At 37.1% G+C, this 15,698-nt stretch overlaps 1 protein-coding gene across 3 annotated transcripts in view; it reads left to right on the top strand.

The window, feature by feature from the left end:
* The window catches only part of PDE7A (phosphodiesterase 7A), a 129,130-nt gene that overhangs the window by 40,288 nt on the left and 73,144 nt on the right, over nt 1-15,698 (top strand). The window contains exon 1 of one of the 3 annotated variants that reach the window (XM_011291372.4): nt 14,825-15,041. The exons of the other annotated variants lie outside the window; for them this stretch is intronic. Coding sequence (XP_011289674.1) covers nt 14,982-15,041 — 60 coding nt within the window. The 5' untranslated portion in view covers nt 14,825-14,981. Of the gene's footprint in view, nt 1-14,824; nt 15,042-15,698 lie in introns of those variants that run through there. 3 annotated transcript variants of the gene reach the window in all.

Here is a 15,698-nt window from a genome sequence, read left to right as displayed (position 1 = left end):
GACTGCAAATGGACTATTGCCATTGGGTGGCAGCCGGCAAAAAGTTGAAAAGGAGAGAGCATTAGAGTCTAACTTCTTTTACTTAATGATAAATTGTTTTGTTTTTTTTAATATTCCTGACTGTTTCATATTGTAACTTAGAGAATAAGTTAGCACTGGCTAAAGGGTGGTAGATGATTTTAAAAGGTTAGTAAATTTGAGTTAATAACTTCATTTAGTTAATAACTCTTCATATGTCACAGAATTTAATAAGAACACCTTGGTGTGAAATTCCTGCATTATCTTTATGCATACCATAACTATCTGTTTTAATCCTAACTACAATTTGTGTCCAAGTACTTGCCTGTTTTTCAGGTGGAGGAAACGGAGACTTCCAGAATGTAACTTGTATCAAGACTCCATGGGTAGGAAAGGTAGACCTCAGATTTAAATCTTTAATCACATAAACCTTGGGGTGCCTGGGTGGCTCAGTTGGTTAAGTGTCCGACTTCAGCTCAGGTCATGCTCTCAGGTCATCCGTGAGTTCGTGCTGACAGCTCAGAGCCTGGAGCCTGCTTGGGATTCTGTGTCTCCCTTTCTCTCTCTGCCCCTCCCCCCCTCACACTCTGTCTCTTTCTGTCAAAAATGAATAAACATTAAAAACATTAAAAAAATCTATGATCGCATAACCCAAACTCTGCTCCTTTAGTCCAGTTTTTACAGGATACTTATTTGCATGAATTTCAGACTTAAGAGAATTCCAAACTTTAAGGAAAATTAGATATAAATAGTTTTTTGTATGTAATTTTTTGTGTGCTAAAATGCACCTAACATGAAATTTACCATTTTAACCATTTTTGATTGTACCATTAAGTGGCATCAAGTACATTCACAATGTTATTCAACCATCATCACTATCCATTTCCCAAACTTTTTCATCATGCCATACAGAAACTTAGTAGCCATCAAACAATAACTTGCTATTCCCCTTCCCTCCCCCCCCCCCCCCCACTGGTGGTAACCTCTATAAAGAAAATATTTTTTAGTGAGAGTTTTGTTGGTGTTAGATAAGTTTTATATTTGTAGAATGTTGAGTATAAATGCATTTCTTTTGAATAAGTACTATGTAGTTCAATGCAAATTAAGTTATTTTTGTCCTTTTAATTCTTTGTCTATTCTATTTCAAACAAAGCATTATAATTATATATGCTAAGTACAGAAGCCTTAGTGTTCTCTTCATTTTATTAAATATAAACAATTGGTGTTTATTTAAGGGAAAGTGGCTCTTTTTTCTGAACCTTAGTAAACTTTTTTTGTACGTTGTTCTAGTTACAGCTCCTTAAGGTGGCATTAATTAATCTTAACTGCCTTCGCTGTCAGGTTCATCAGAAAGGTAGCAAATCCAAAACATGGCAATCTTTTTGCTAGCCTACATAAATTTGTATTCTGTTCTCCTAACTGATGGTTGTCGAATTGCATATGGTTTGATTCAACCTATTTCTTTAATGAACATAAAAGGTAATATTGCCCATTGTGTATTACATTAGTAATAGTTACTATTGGTGCTTTGTACTTGGCCAGACCCTGTGCTTTGGTGGGTTTTTTTATTCCATACACCTGTGAGGTTGTGAATAATTCAGAGCTCAGGTTCACCCTCTCTACCTTGACCTTGAAGTGAAAGCCAGCTTCAGTACTCTGCTTACCTTTGTGCATTCCTGCTTTTACTTAGTTTTTGCCTGAGTGTTCCTTAAATTTCTTACCAGCTCATGGATTCATTGCAGTAGATATTTTCTATATTTTCCACTATTTTCACTTTTCAGTGGTAGGATCTGTTCTCTGAACTAGTCCACTGTTGGAAATGAAAGTGATCTCAGAGACTTTGATAAGAGATTCATTCATTCTACCTTGTAAATAGTATAATAGAAACATGGATTTTGTCCTGGTTAGCTACTATTTACCTCAACGACTTCTTCCAAATCAGTGTCAGTTACAGAACTGGATAGAAGTTTTAGTATTAGCTGCTGTGACTTGCTTTCATCTACTAAAGGAACTAAAGGAGTCTAGACTAGGGAGAGCTAAACCAAAAATTCTTTCTCTGGCCTAGGTCTGGAAGAAACTTTAAGCCCAAAAGATTTGGTTTGAGATTTGTTGAGCAGTGGCTTTCTTGTCACTTGATTTTTGTATTGTATTCAAAGCTGTTTCTTACTGGTTTTAAAATTACTGAAATGTAAGAGAAAGGAATGTTATTTGCATATATGTGTGCTGGGGTGGGGGTGGGGGCACCAGGTAGCTGGGGGGTGGGTGCTATTTAATTTGAATTTTACCATTTGTGAGATTTGGCCTTTTGCCCTCCCAGTCCTCTCCTGCTTGTGAGCCTTTAGATTTTGGTTTTAACCATCTTATCTCATTTGGTAATCCTACTATATGGTCTTGATTAGTAGATGATTACCCCCAAATCCCTTTCTCCAGCCCACCTCTCCTTCAAGGCCTTGAGACCCACAAGCCCAGCTACAGAAGGTATATTTCCATTTAGTTGTCCCTGGACCGCTTAACCCTTCACCGAAAGATTAAAGCTAATCAGTCTCTTGAATCTCATCATCTTTCTCCATTCCCATGACTATCCCCCTGTCCTAATCTAGGGCATCATCTCATTCTGGTTTAAGGCCTGGATTAAAAGCCTTCTTACAGATCTCTGGAAGACTGAAGTCCACTGTGCTAATCCATTCCACACACTGGGACCCAAAGTATTTTTTCCAGAATATAATTTATTCATCACTCTCCTATGTGAAATCTTTCAGTGCTCCTCCTTTATCCTTTGTGTACGATTCAGATTCCTTAATACCATTGACCAAAGTCTTTTATTACCTTTCTGGTCTCAGCCTCTTCACCACTCCCAACTTTACTTTATACTTTACCTGTATTAAACTTCTTTTGTGAGTGGGAGGGAGTAGATTTTGCTCCTCTTTTTGAAATTCAAGCTGAAGTACAATTTCTACTCAGTTTGATGAGTTTTAACAAATGCATCACCCATGCAACTAATACTCCAAACGAGATACTGTACTTTGCAATCACCCCCAAAAATTCCTTTGTGCCTCTTTGCATCAGTTCCCCCCAGCCCCTGCTGTAGACAATCCCTGTTGATTAGTTTTGCCTTTTCTAGAATGCACTTTTTTTTCCCTGATTTCTTTCACTATCACAGTGTTTTTGAGATTTATCCCTTTTACTGCATGCATGAATCAGTTTCATTTTGTTACTTAGTAGTAAGTAAGTAACCCATTGTATGGATGTATCACAGTTCATTTACCCATTATCAGTTGACGGATACTTGCATCATTACCAATTTCGACTATTATGAATGAAGCCGCTGTGAACATTCATGTTCAGGTCATTTTTTTGGACATATATTGGATTTGCGGAGTTCGAATTGCTGCACATCCATGCCATCATTAGGTATTGTCGGTCTTTTTAATTTTAGCCGTTCTTGTGGGTGTGTAGTGGTATCTTGTGGTTTCAGTTCTCATTTCTTTATTAAATATGTTCAGCATCTGGCACAAAAACAGACACATAGACCAATGGAATAGAATAGAAACCCCAGAACTAGACCCACAAACGTATGGCCAACTCATCTTTGACAAAGCAGGAAAGAACATCCAATGGAAAAAAGACAGCCTCTTTAACAAATGGTGCTGGGAGAACTGGACAGCAACATGCAGAAGGTTGAAACTAGACCACTTTCTCACACCATTCACAAAAATAAACTCAAAATGGATAAAGGACCTAAATGTGAGACAGGAAACCATCAAAACCTTAGAGGAGAAAGCAGGAAAAGACCTCTCTGACCTCAGCCGTAGCAATCTCTTACTCGACACATCCCCAAAGGCAAGGGAATTAAAAGCAAAAGTGAATTACTGGGACCTTATGAAGATAAAAAGCTTCTGCACAGCAAAGGAAACAACCAACAAAACTAAAAGGCAACCAACGGAATGGGAAAAGATATTCGCAAATGACATATCGGACAAAGGGCTAGTATCCAAAATCTATAAAGAGCTCACCAAACTCCACACCCGAAAAACAAATAACCCAGTGAAGAAATGGGCAGAAAACATGAATAGACACTTCTCTAAAGAAGACATCCGGATAGCCAACAGGCACATGAAAAGATGTTCAGCATCGCTCCTTATCAGGGAAATACAAATCAAAACCACACTCAGGTATCACCTCACGCCAGTCAGAGTGGCCAAAATGAACAAATCAGGAGACTCTAGATGCTGGAGAGGATGTGGAGAAACGGGAACCCTCTTGCACTGTTGGTGGGAATGCAAATTGGTGCAGCCGCTCTGGAAAGCAGTGTGGAGGTTCCTCAGAAAATTAAAAATAGACCTACCCTATGACCCAGCAATAGCACTGCTAGGAATTTATCCAAGGGATACAGGAGTACTGATGCATAGGGCCACTTGTACCCCAATGTTTATAGCAGCACTCTCAACAATAGCCAAATTATGGAAAGAGCCTAAATGTCCATCAACTGATGAATGGATAAAGAAATTGTGGTTTATATACACAATGGAGTACTACGTGGCAATGAGAAAAAATGAAATATGGCCTTTTGTAGCAACGTGGATGGAACTGGAGAGTGTGATGCTAAGTGAAATAAGTCATACAGAGAAAGACAGATACCATATGGTTTCACTCTTATGTGGACCCTGAGAAATTAACAGGAACCCATGGGGGAGGGGAGGGAAAAAAAAAAAAACAGGTTAGAGTGGGAGAGAGCCAAAGCATAAGAGACTCTTAAAAACTGAGAACAAACTGAGGGTTGATGGGGGGTGGGAGGGAGGAGAGGGTCGGTGATGGGTATTGAGGAGGGCACCTTTTGGGATGAGCACTGGGTGTTGTATGGAAACCAATTTGTCAATAAATTTCATATTAAAAAAAAAAATATGTTCAGCATCTTTTCATGTGCATATCAGTTATCTCCTATTGTGACTTATCTGTTGAAATCTTTAGCCTATACTTTTAATTGGGTTGTCTTCTACTAAAGCTATGAATTTTTAATATCTATATAATATATTCCAGATACAAGTTCTTTGTCAGATATATGTCAAATTTATGTTGTTCCCCCCTCCAAATTTGCTTTATGTAATTAGGTGGATATAAATTAATGAACAAAAACTTAAGGTATGTGTAACAATTTAACAGAACCTAGTGGTTTACAGGGTGCCTGGGTGGGTCACTTGGTTAAGTGTCCAACTCTTGATTTTGGTTCAGGCCATAATCTCATGGTCGTGAGATCAAACCCCACATTGGACTCCACACTGAGTGTGGATCCTGCTTGGGATTCTCTCTCTCCCTCTCTCTCTGCCCCCTCCCCGCTCATGCGCATGCTCTCTCACAATAAATAAACATTAAAAAAAAAAGATACTCGACAATCAAAAAGAATGAAATCTTGCCATTTGCAACTACGTGGATGGAATTAGAGGGTATTATGCTAAGTGAAATTAGAGAAAGACAAATATCATATGACTTCACTCAATGAGGAATTTAAGATAAAAAAATAGATGAACATAAGGGAAGGGAAGCAAAAAATGATATAAAAACGGGGGGGGGGGGGACAAAACGTAAGAGACTCTTAAGTATAGAGAACAAAGGGTTGCTGGAGGGATTGTGGGAGGGGGGATGGGCTAAATGGGTAAGAGGCATTAAGGAATCTACTCCTGAAATTATTGTTACACTATATGCTAACTAACTTGGATATAAATTAAAAAAAATTTACACAGATATAATGAGAAAATGCTCTTTTGACAAAGGAATAAAATATTGTTTTTAGAATATTCGAATTATTATTAGGGGCCATGAAAAATATAAGCAGATTATGATAAAATAAAAAATCTGGTGGTTTGCTTTTTCATATTTGAGCACTATCTTTCAAAGAGCAGAAGTTTTTAGTTATAATAAAGTCCAATTAACATAAATTTTCTTTTATGATTACTGTTTTTGTATATAGAAATCTTTACTTAACCCAAGATGATGAGTATATTCTCATACTTTTTCTTAGAAATGTTTAGCCTTTATGTTTAAATGTGTGATCTGTGTTAATTTTTTACATAGTGAGAGATTGCATGTTGAGGTTCTTTTATTCTGGTATGTTTATATGCTTTCTCCAATGCCATTTTTTGTTGGAAAGACTACATTTTCCTTTGAGTTACTTTGGCACCTTTGTTGAACATCAGTTGGCCACAAAAGTGTTGGTCTGTTTCTGAACTCTGTTCAGTTCTATTGATTTTGTCTGTCTGCGTAATAACCACTATCTGGATAACTGTAGCTTTGAAAGGAGTCTTGAGATCAGGTAGTATAAGTCCTTCCGTGTTTTGTTTTCGTTTTTCCAAAAAAACTTTTGGCTATTTTAGGTCTTTTGTATTTCCTTATAAGTTTAGAATGAGCTTGTCATATTCTACCCCCTCTCCAAAAAAAAAGGAAAAAAAGTAGCATGCTGAAATTTTAATTGGGATTGCCTTGAATTGATAGATTAACTGGGAGAATTGATGTCTTAACAATATTGAGCCTTTCAATCCATGTTTATTAGTTTACTAGGTATGCTGCCCAAACAAAACATCACAACTGGGTGGCTTACAACAACAGAGATTTATTCTCTCATAGTTCTAGAAGCTAGACATCACAAATTAAGATGTCAGCAGGGCCATGCTCTCTTTGAAGTCCCCAGGGGAAGAATCTTTCCATGCCTCCTCTGGTGGTTGCTGGCAATCCTTGGCATTCCTTGGCTTGTAGATGCATTATTTCAGTCTCTGCCTCCGTCTTTATATGGCCTTCTCCCTGTGTAGTTGTATGTCTGTGTCCAAATTTCTCTCTCCTTATAAGATCACCAGTTATATTGGACTCAGAACTCATTCTAACCCAGTATGCCCTCATCTTAATTACATCTGCGGAGAACCTGTTTCCAAATAAGGTCACATTCACAGGTATCCAGAGTTAGGACTTTGACATGTCTCTTGAGGGAACACAATTCAGTCCCACAACAACATATGGTATATTTCTCCATTTATGTAGCTCTTCTTTAATTTCTCTCAAATATGTTGTAAATAGTTTACATTGTATAGATCTTGTTGCACGCATTCTATTAAATTTGTCCCTAAGTATTTCATGTTTGTGGATGCTATTGGAAATAATATGTATTTGTTTGTGTGTTTTTTGAGAGAGAGAGAGTGAGTGAGCATGAGCAGGAGAAGGGCAGAGGGAGAGAGAGAATTCCCAGCAGGCTCCACACCAAGCACAGAGTCTGACCCAGGGCTCGATCCCATGACCATGAGATCATGACCTGAGCTGAAATCGAGAGTCAAGACACCTAATTGACTGAACCACCCAGGTGCCCTGGAAATAATATTTTTTAAATTCCATGTTGCAAACATTTTTCATTAGTATATAGAAATACAGCGATTTTTGTATATTGGTCTTATGTCTTGTGACTTTGGTAAATTTTAGTTCTAATAGGGGTTTTTTTTGTAGAGTTTTTAGGATTTCTATATAGGCAAACTGATTGTCCTGCAAATAAAGACAGATTTTCTTCTCCTTTCCAATTTGTATGCCTTATGTTTCTTTTTCTCGTCTTAATGCATTAGCTATAACTTATAATACTATGTTGAAGTGGTAGAACAGACATCCTTGCCTTGTTCATGATGTTTTGGAAAAAGCATTGTTTTTTGTTGCTCAGTATGATAATGGTTGTAGATTTTTCATAGATCTTCATAAGGTGAAGAAATTTTTCATTTATTATATTATTAGTAGGAGTGTCTATCATAAATGGGTTTTGAGTTTTGTTAAATGCTTTTTCTTTGTCAATTGAAGTGATTGTATGATTTTTTCTTTTAATATGTTGAATTACATTTAATTGTTTTTTCAAACATTAAGCCAATTTTGGATTCTTGGGATAATTTACCCTTAGTCATAATGCATTTCCTTTTTATATATTGTTGAATTTGATTTTCTAATGTTTTCTTAAAGACTCTTGTGTCTTATGAGGGATTTCATCTGTGGTGTCTTTTTCTTATAATGTTTTTGGTTTTGGTATCAACTGATTTTCAGCAATTTTGTTGTCATATCTTGGTGTGGTTTTGTGTTTTTCCTATTTGAAGTTCATTGACCTTCTTCGATATTTGGATTGGTAGTTCTCATCAAATTTGGGAAATGTTTAGGTAATTTACACTGCTCTCTTTTTCTACTCTCTTTATCCAGCTGTTAAGCCCAACTGTGAATCTTTTAATTTAGATACTATATTTATCAGCTACAAATAGTCCATTTTTTTAAGTTTTAATTTATTTTTTTCATTGTTTGCATGTTTTCCTTTAAATCTTTGAAAATATTATATATAATAACATTTTAGAAATTATTTTCTACTAATTCCATCATCTTGATCATTTCTAGGTTTGTTTTTATGACTTTTTACCCCTTGGGTTGGGTTACCTTTTCCTGTTTATTCTCCTAATTTGTAATTTTATTTGTCATTCTTAAAAGAGTGTTGAATTTTGATCTGGCAGACAATTTTGTTACTTGCTGATCAGCCTGATCCTTTTCGGCATATTATGAGTTTTGTTAGTGTGGGTCTAGAACGGTGTTGTTCAATAAAATTTTCTGCATTGATGGACTAGTTTGCCCTTCTCCTAAGGTAGGGCATTTCTGGGGTCTCTGTGGAATGTCCCAGATATTCTGTGAGAGCTCTTTACAGTGGTTGGTTGCGACTCATGTCTCCTTTAGTAGTTCTTCCCTTGGTTATTATCCTGGCCTCATGGAATCTCATACTGTACATAACTAGCTTAATATTTAGCCAAGGAGTCAAGAAGATTCACTTTCAGAATTTTAGAGCCTATTTTCTTCACACTTTCCCTCTTTGGTACTCAACCTACAAATTTCAAGCACTTCAGCTTCCCTGAACTCCAGTGTCTGATTCAATTATAGTATTATGGAATCTTAGAATTGGCAGAGAGCATGAAGATCATTTGTCCTAGCCTGTCTCATAACCTCCTTGACAGAGGCTTGTTTGAGGCAGCTCTTCTCAATTTACATGGCTCAAGTTGTAGAAAGTTCTTAGATAGTAATATTGAATCAAATTCTATTTTCCACAAACTTACTGCATGTTAGTCTTATTTTTACCTTCTGTAATTTCACCAAAAAAAAAAAAAAGCCAAACTGCTTAGATTATTTTACCTTATAGCTGTTTAACACCAATTCTGCCCCTCTTTATTTCTTTACCAAAAGCATCTCCGTTCATAATACTGTTATCCCTTATGTATATTATTCTTATCTGCATTTTAAAATGCCATGTATGGTATGGGTACATGCATTTTAAAATGCCATGTATGGGTAGCTCAGTTGGTTGATCATTTGACTCTTGATTTTGGCTCAGGTCATGATCTTAGGATCATAGGATTGAGCCCTGTGTCAGCCTCTTCACTGAGCATGGAACCTGCTTAAGATTCTCTCTACTTTCTGGTACCTGGGTGACTCAGTCGGTTAAGCATCCGACTTTGGCTCCGATCATGGTCTTAAGCTCTGTGAGTTCAAGCCCCACATCGGGCTCTGTGCTGACAGCTCAGAGCATTGAGCCTGCTTCGGATTCTGTGTCTCTCTCTCTCTCTCTCTCTCTCTCTCTCTCTCTCTCTCTCTCTCTCTCTCTCCCCCATTCATGCTCTGTCTCTGTGTAAAAAATAAACATTAAAAACAATTTTTTTAAAAAAGATTCTCTCTCTACTTCTCCCTCGGCCCCTTCCCTGCCTTGTACACATGTGCATACTCTCCCTAAAATTAAAAAAAAATTAAAAATAAGATATAAGGGGTGCCTCAGTGGTTCAGTCGGTTAAGTGTCTGACTTTGGCTCAGGTCATGATCTCACAGTTTGTGAATCCAAGCCCCACATCGGACTCTCTGATGTCAGCACAGAGCCTGCTTCAGGTCCCTTGTCCCCTCTCTTTCTGCCGCTCTCCCACTCACTCACACACACACACTCTCAAAAAAATAAACATTTTTTAAAAATAAATAAAAAATAAAATGCCATATATGTATGCATCTTCCAGTGTGATATTCAGACTGAACTCAGTCTCATAAAAGTGGTCTGTATTGAGAATAAGGGAACATCCTCTATCTGGATACTTATTTGACTTTCAATGTCTCCTAAGATTGCCTTTAATTACTGTCTCTTATTTAGAGATTAAAAATTCTGACTTTTTTTGTTATTTGTAATTAAGCATGTTGTTTTATCCTTTGCATTTATATGCAGATTTGATATGCATTTGTCTGATCTCCACCCCAATAAATGAACTGTGGAACTAGACGAGGTCAAAAGCAGAGTTCTGTTAGTTACCTCTAGAATTCTTCCACCAGTTTGATATCAAGTACTTAATCTCTGGGTATGTTTTAGTCAGCTAGGAGTCTGCCTAAATGTAGTGTGGGGCTCACATTGCTCTGTTTTTTTTTAAGATTGCCACCAGAGACTTCATGTGCAGCTTTGCTGAAATTAAGGTGTCCCCTGTTTGTGACATTCTCCTGGTCTAATAATATACCAGTAGTCTTACACTTACAGCATGCACATTGATGTTCTTTTTCTAAGTTCGTACTCTATAGATCTACACTACTGTTTTTTCCTTCTAAAAATTGCAACCACTTCTACTTTTCCATAATTTTTAATATATCATGAACAATGGTTCAATATGCAAATCTCAGTTCTTTTAGTATCATAAGACAGTTGTCTGTAACAGAAGACTTGAATGTTTTGTAAAATGTCAAGGTGCTTTTACTGCTTCCTCCATACTCTAGGACTAATCACATGCCCATTGTCGTCAACTACTGAGATACTATGTAACAAAAAACTTAATTCGGAGCTGTAAATCAATATGATACAAAGGTCTTAATTTACTGGTAAAATTCCCATGTTACCATAGTTTTAAAATATTTTTGTTATTGAAGCTTCATTTTTTGTCACTTTCATATCTCTTGAAATTCATACCATTTGAAGAATAATAAGCCCTGATACGTGGATTTGAACAAAAAACCTGCCTTGACACATTATTTGCTGTGAAAATTGGCTGGAATTCAAAATGATAAAAGCACAATTGGAAGGTTTTGACTATAGTGTTTATATTTTTCTATTATAAGTTTCGTTATAGTTTTCCACAGACACAACATTTGTATAAAGAACTCTGGGATAGGCTATTTCTGTCCATGAGAATCCAAAATTATAGACGCTGATGTCAATGCAGATGAGGGTAGCCTAATTTGGTTAAGGGAAGGACATGCTGAGTCTCTATATGGATAGCTAAAGGCTATTGCCAAGATTGACAGGTGTCCTGTGGGTGGCAGAGAGCCCCAGGGATAAAATTTGCACTTGGATTACTTCTCTAAAACACAATGATCAAAGTCAATGTCTTTTCTTTCTATTGATCACAGTTTTAAACTATTTTAAAATAGTTTGCCTTTAATACTTTGATTTTTCAGATATTAGCCCCAGAAAGTTAAAAAAAAAATTATACTTTGTTCTTAAAGTATCAAATTCTGTTTTTGAAAGCTTAGTTGTATCCTGTGCCTTAATTTTTCTAGTATAGTCTGGTTTTTTTGTTGTTGTTATCCTTCCATGTTTCACTAATGCTTTGGGGTGAGAAAAGTTCATGTAAAAGGATACATGTGTCATTAGTGTAAAAGAGGTAGCTTTTTCTTTATGGAATAATTTACATGATTCAATCTGGAAAGATTAATATTTAGGAGAATTTTCTATGAAATACACATAATGTAAAGGAATATTTATACTAATTTGATAGCAGCTTTTGCTTTTATTTCATCTTATTGAATTTTTTATTATTAAAAGAAGTCTTGTAACTTATAAATTAGTAGTAAATATCTCATATCTCACAAAAAGAAAAAAATTTAAACCTATTAGGTCCATGCCATTAAGAGTGTTAAGGGTACTGTTTTAAGAAAAAAAATTACATTGCCTAAGATTTTTGTAAGATTTGAATGATGTACATGTATCATTAGCAATGAAGGATCTATGGGTTTTTTTAGGCATAAATTCAATACTGTTTCTATTCAAATAGAGAATTCAAATAGAGAATGTTCTAATTTGGGAGGCTTGTGTCCTGATTATCTCTGTATTTTACTGTTAGACATACAGTAGAAATTTAAGAAGAGGGTGCTGGGAAAACCACTTTAGGGAGCCAACCTATTCTCTAGTGTGAACAATGAAAGCCAAAACCCTAGCTCTCCTAGGCCCTAGACAAGCACAGTGCAAGTTGCCCTCATAGATCCGTGTGACTTCATTTGTCTTTTGTTGGGTTGAAACTGGAGTGATTAGGTCAGTATCCTTCTTGGGTCTTAAATATCTAATTCTGATTTGGCAAAAATTTACTGAGAGCTGCTATAAGCGAAGTATTCTTGTATGACACTCTTGTAAGTCCTGTGAAGGTGAGGAGTAGAAGGGCCCGCGAAGTGGTGACTTGCCCTGGCTCACTCAGCTCTTGGGAGTAAAGATGCGAAATAAACCCAGATTCTTGTCTCTAAGACTAGTAGAGTTTTGAGATGGTGGAAATAAACTCTTGACAGAAATTCACTTAAATGAGAGAACTGTTAGGATTGCCTTTCTTACTGTCTTTTTTTTTTTTTAAATTCTGTGTCTCAATTCTGATTCTTGCCTTTTTTTCCTGTTCGAGCCTTCCTTTGTAGACTAAATGAAAGTGCAGATCCTTGAGCTCACCGTTAACCAAAAAGACATAAAAATATTTAAGTACTGTACTGAAAACAGCAATCTTGTATTTGCTTCTCAAAATTTGACTCTTTAAGTAGCTGATTGGAAAGGAAGTATGAAAATGAGATGTACTCCTGGACTGAGCATCACGGTGATGGGCTAATTCAGAGTGTGCAACATGGGCTAGAGTGGCAGATAATGACCTCAAGTCTGTGGTAGCCACTGGTGCAGGCTCCACGGCCCCTTACCCATGGCCACCAGCATTTCTCCTGAGACTCCGGTGAATACGCGTTCTGCTGCTCTGTCCTACCCCTGGGCATCCTTTCGGTTTGGTTACTGGAACCCTACTAGAATGCAGAGAGTAATGAAAGACCCTGACAATCTCATGTCACACTTAGGTTCCTGACAAAAAAAGTCTTCTCCATTTGTTCAAGGATTGCATTACAGCTTGTTAGTTCAGTAGCAAGAAGAGATATACATAATGTATAAGGTAGAGTGAGAAATTTTTGACCATGTGTTATAAACGGTTTCAATTTAGGAAAATTTTGATTTAGATCTGCTAATTTAATTTATGCTTCATTTTGACAGGTCTAGAATTAACTTTTCTTTTAAATAAACTCTTCGTACTGAGGATTGGATCATGAAAATAGCATTAGTATTTGACCCATTTGGGCTATTTCAAATATTTTAGAACCATCCTTTGTGTGGTGTTGACATGCAGATGCCTCTGTCTTGTCACGGACTGCAGTCTGGCAGTCCTGTCACGTCCTCAGTATTTCTCCGGCCAGCCCCCTCTCTTCATCTCTACCACCCAGCCTAGGCTCATGTCCTCTTGCCTGGACCTCTGCAGTGGCTTCTTAACTGCCTGGCCAGCTCTACCCCACAGAGCTGTCCTTGACCAATACCTGCTGGAGCTCTTTAGGGTAGCTTTCAGGATGAAGACCAAACACCTTCACATGGCCTCCGCTTTGGCTCGCCCTGGGTTCTAGCCGCCCCTGTTCTTGCCATCTCTTCTTACTGTGCTTTGTTTCATCAGTTCCTTGGCCATCATGTGTTGTGGTGTCTACACAGATCACTCTTCCTGGCCTCTTCATGTTCTTGCCCCTTCATTTCAGCTCAGGGACATTTCAGGAACTGTGGGAAGAAGACCCTCACCTCTCAATTAGGTCAGATCCAGGCTGTGTTGGCAGTTCTTACCTCCACTTCATTGTGGACACTTGTTACATGTGCAATTTTGCACTTATTTTTGTAGACTTTGGTTACAGGAGACTCTGACGAAACTGTAAGCTTCTCAAGGGCGGGAGCCATTTCTGTTTTCACTGGGTGATGATGCCCTTGGCATCTAGCACAGGGCCTGGTGCATAGGAGCAGTGTAGTAAGTATTTGCAGAATACTTGGATGAAAGTTTCAGGAAAGACTTTCTCAGCAGTACTACCTGCAACCTGCTGGCTGCTATGAGGTCATGAAGGTGGATGAATATAGGCACATTTGGCTAATAGAGAGTTCACTCACCAGCCAAGAAAAGGCAACATGTAGTGAAAAATATTGTAATTATAAGCAAGATGGCATTTAGGACGTAGAAATAATATACTTTTAATTGTCTGAAAATGTGCTGTTAGACTGGCCTTTGTCAATAAATGCTAAATGAGTGAATTATAATGTTAAATAGGGCCGGCAATAGTTATGAAAGACTCTAACATTCATAAAGTAATCCTAGCCCTAAAGGAAATAAAAAGTCAAACAAATTCAGTGTTAAAAGTTGAAAAGAAAGAATAAAATGCATTAATATTTTTAAATGCCAGGACATTATACTTGTGAAGCTTGTCTATGTGAAAGAAATTAGGAAATTTTTTGTATTGCTAAACATTTTTGGGAAGTTGTGTCAGAGCACTCTGTTTAGTATTCAGATGTAGAAGTCTTTGGGGCTAGCCCGAGACCTCTTCTGTCTACATTTTGTGAGACTTTTAGGTCAGCTCTCACTAAGGTTTTTCCTTTCCTCTTCCAACATTACTTCTGCTCTCCCCCAACCCTGGGGTTGTGGCATTAAGCACGCGCTGGGTAGGAAGGCTGGCTGGCAGCGCCTTCTCAGAGGAGTCAGGTGATCGTTGTTTGAAGGCAGCTGCTTGAGGTTCAAGGCAGTCAGTGTCCCCTCTCTTCTGCCTCCGGACAGCTGGTTATTATCAAACTCGTAATAAGTCTTCCTTACTCATTGCCTGCTGGAAGAGGAGGGAGATTATGCAGTGGGCTTTTGGTTGATCCAATGGGAATTACATTGATCTGGTGTCTGGCTGTGGTTCTTATCAAGTGGATCGCCTCTAAGGTAGGCCATCTTTATTTTTAGGATTGTGACGTTCATCATTAGTTTATATATTTGATTGGAATAGAATTACTATGAATTTCTTTTGCTTCAGTTTTTATTTTTCTGATTAAAGGAGCTATGAGTTTTACCTGTCAGCTGAAAAGCTTAATTGTGGTTAAGCGTGTAATTTTTATTCTTCCCCCCACCTTATTCCTCCTTTTAAGGGCTTTTTATGGTATCATTCCTCGGTATTGAAGTAGCTTCCCTCAGTATCATCCCCTTAAAGAAGTTTTTATAGTTATAGAAATATACCTTTTAAGATTAAATAATTATTAAACAATTTATAGTTTTGGTATACATATTTTAAATACTTTTGGAGATAAGAATTTCCTAATACTTACATTTAATGTATAGTTGTTGAGAATTTCTGAACAGTTAGGAACTTTTTAAAAACTAAATAATAACTTCTCATGTTCTCTGTTCAAGTGTTACTGCTACTAAGATGTGTACCTAACTTATAATATGTTGGAAAAAATGTAAGATTTATTATGTGTCTGTTGTTTTTGAACTTGAATTCTGAGGATCAGGATTCAGAAATGCTTCCATCTAGACAAAAGTCTCAAACTAAAGTAGGAAATATTTAAGATGACACTATGTGAAATTATTTTTTCTATACTT

The sequence above is a fragment of the Felis catus genome, chromosome F2 (assembly GCF_018350175.1).
Source record: "Felis catus isolate Fca126 chromosome F2, F.catus_Fca126_mat1.0, whole genome shotgun sequence".
Classification (NCBI taxonomy): domain Eukaryota; kingdom Metazoa; phylum Chordata; class Mammalia; order Carnivora; family Felidae; genus Felis; species Felis catus.
Note: the sequence above shows the minus strand (reverse complement) of the source record. Positions and strands in the feature narration are given on the sequence as shown.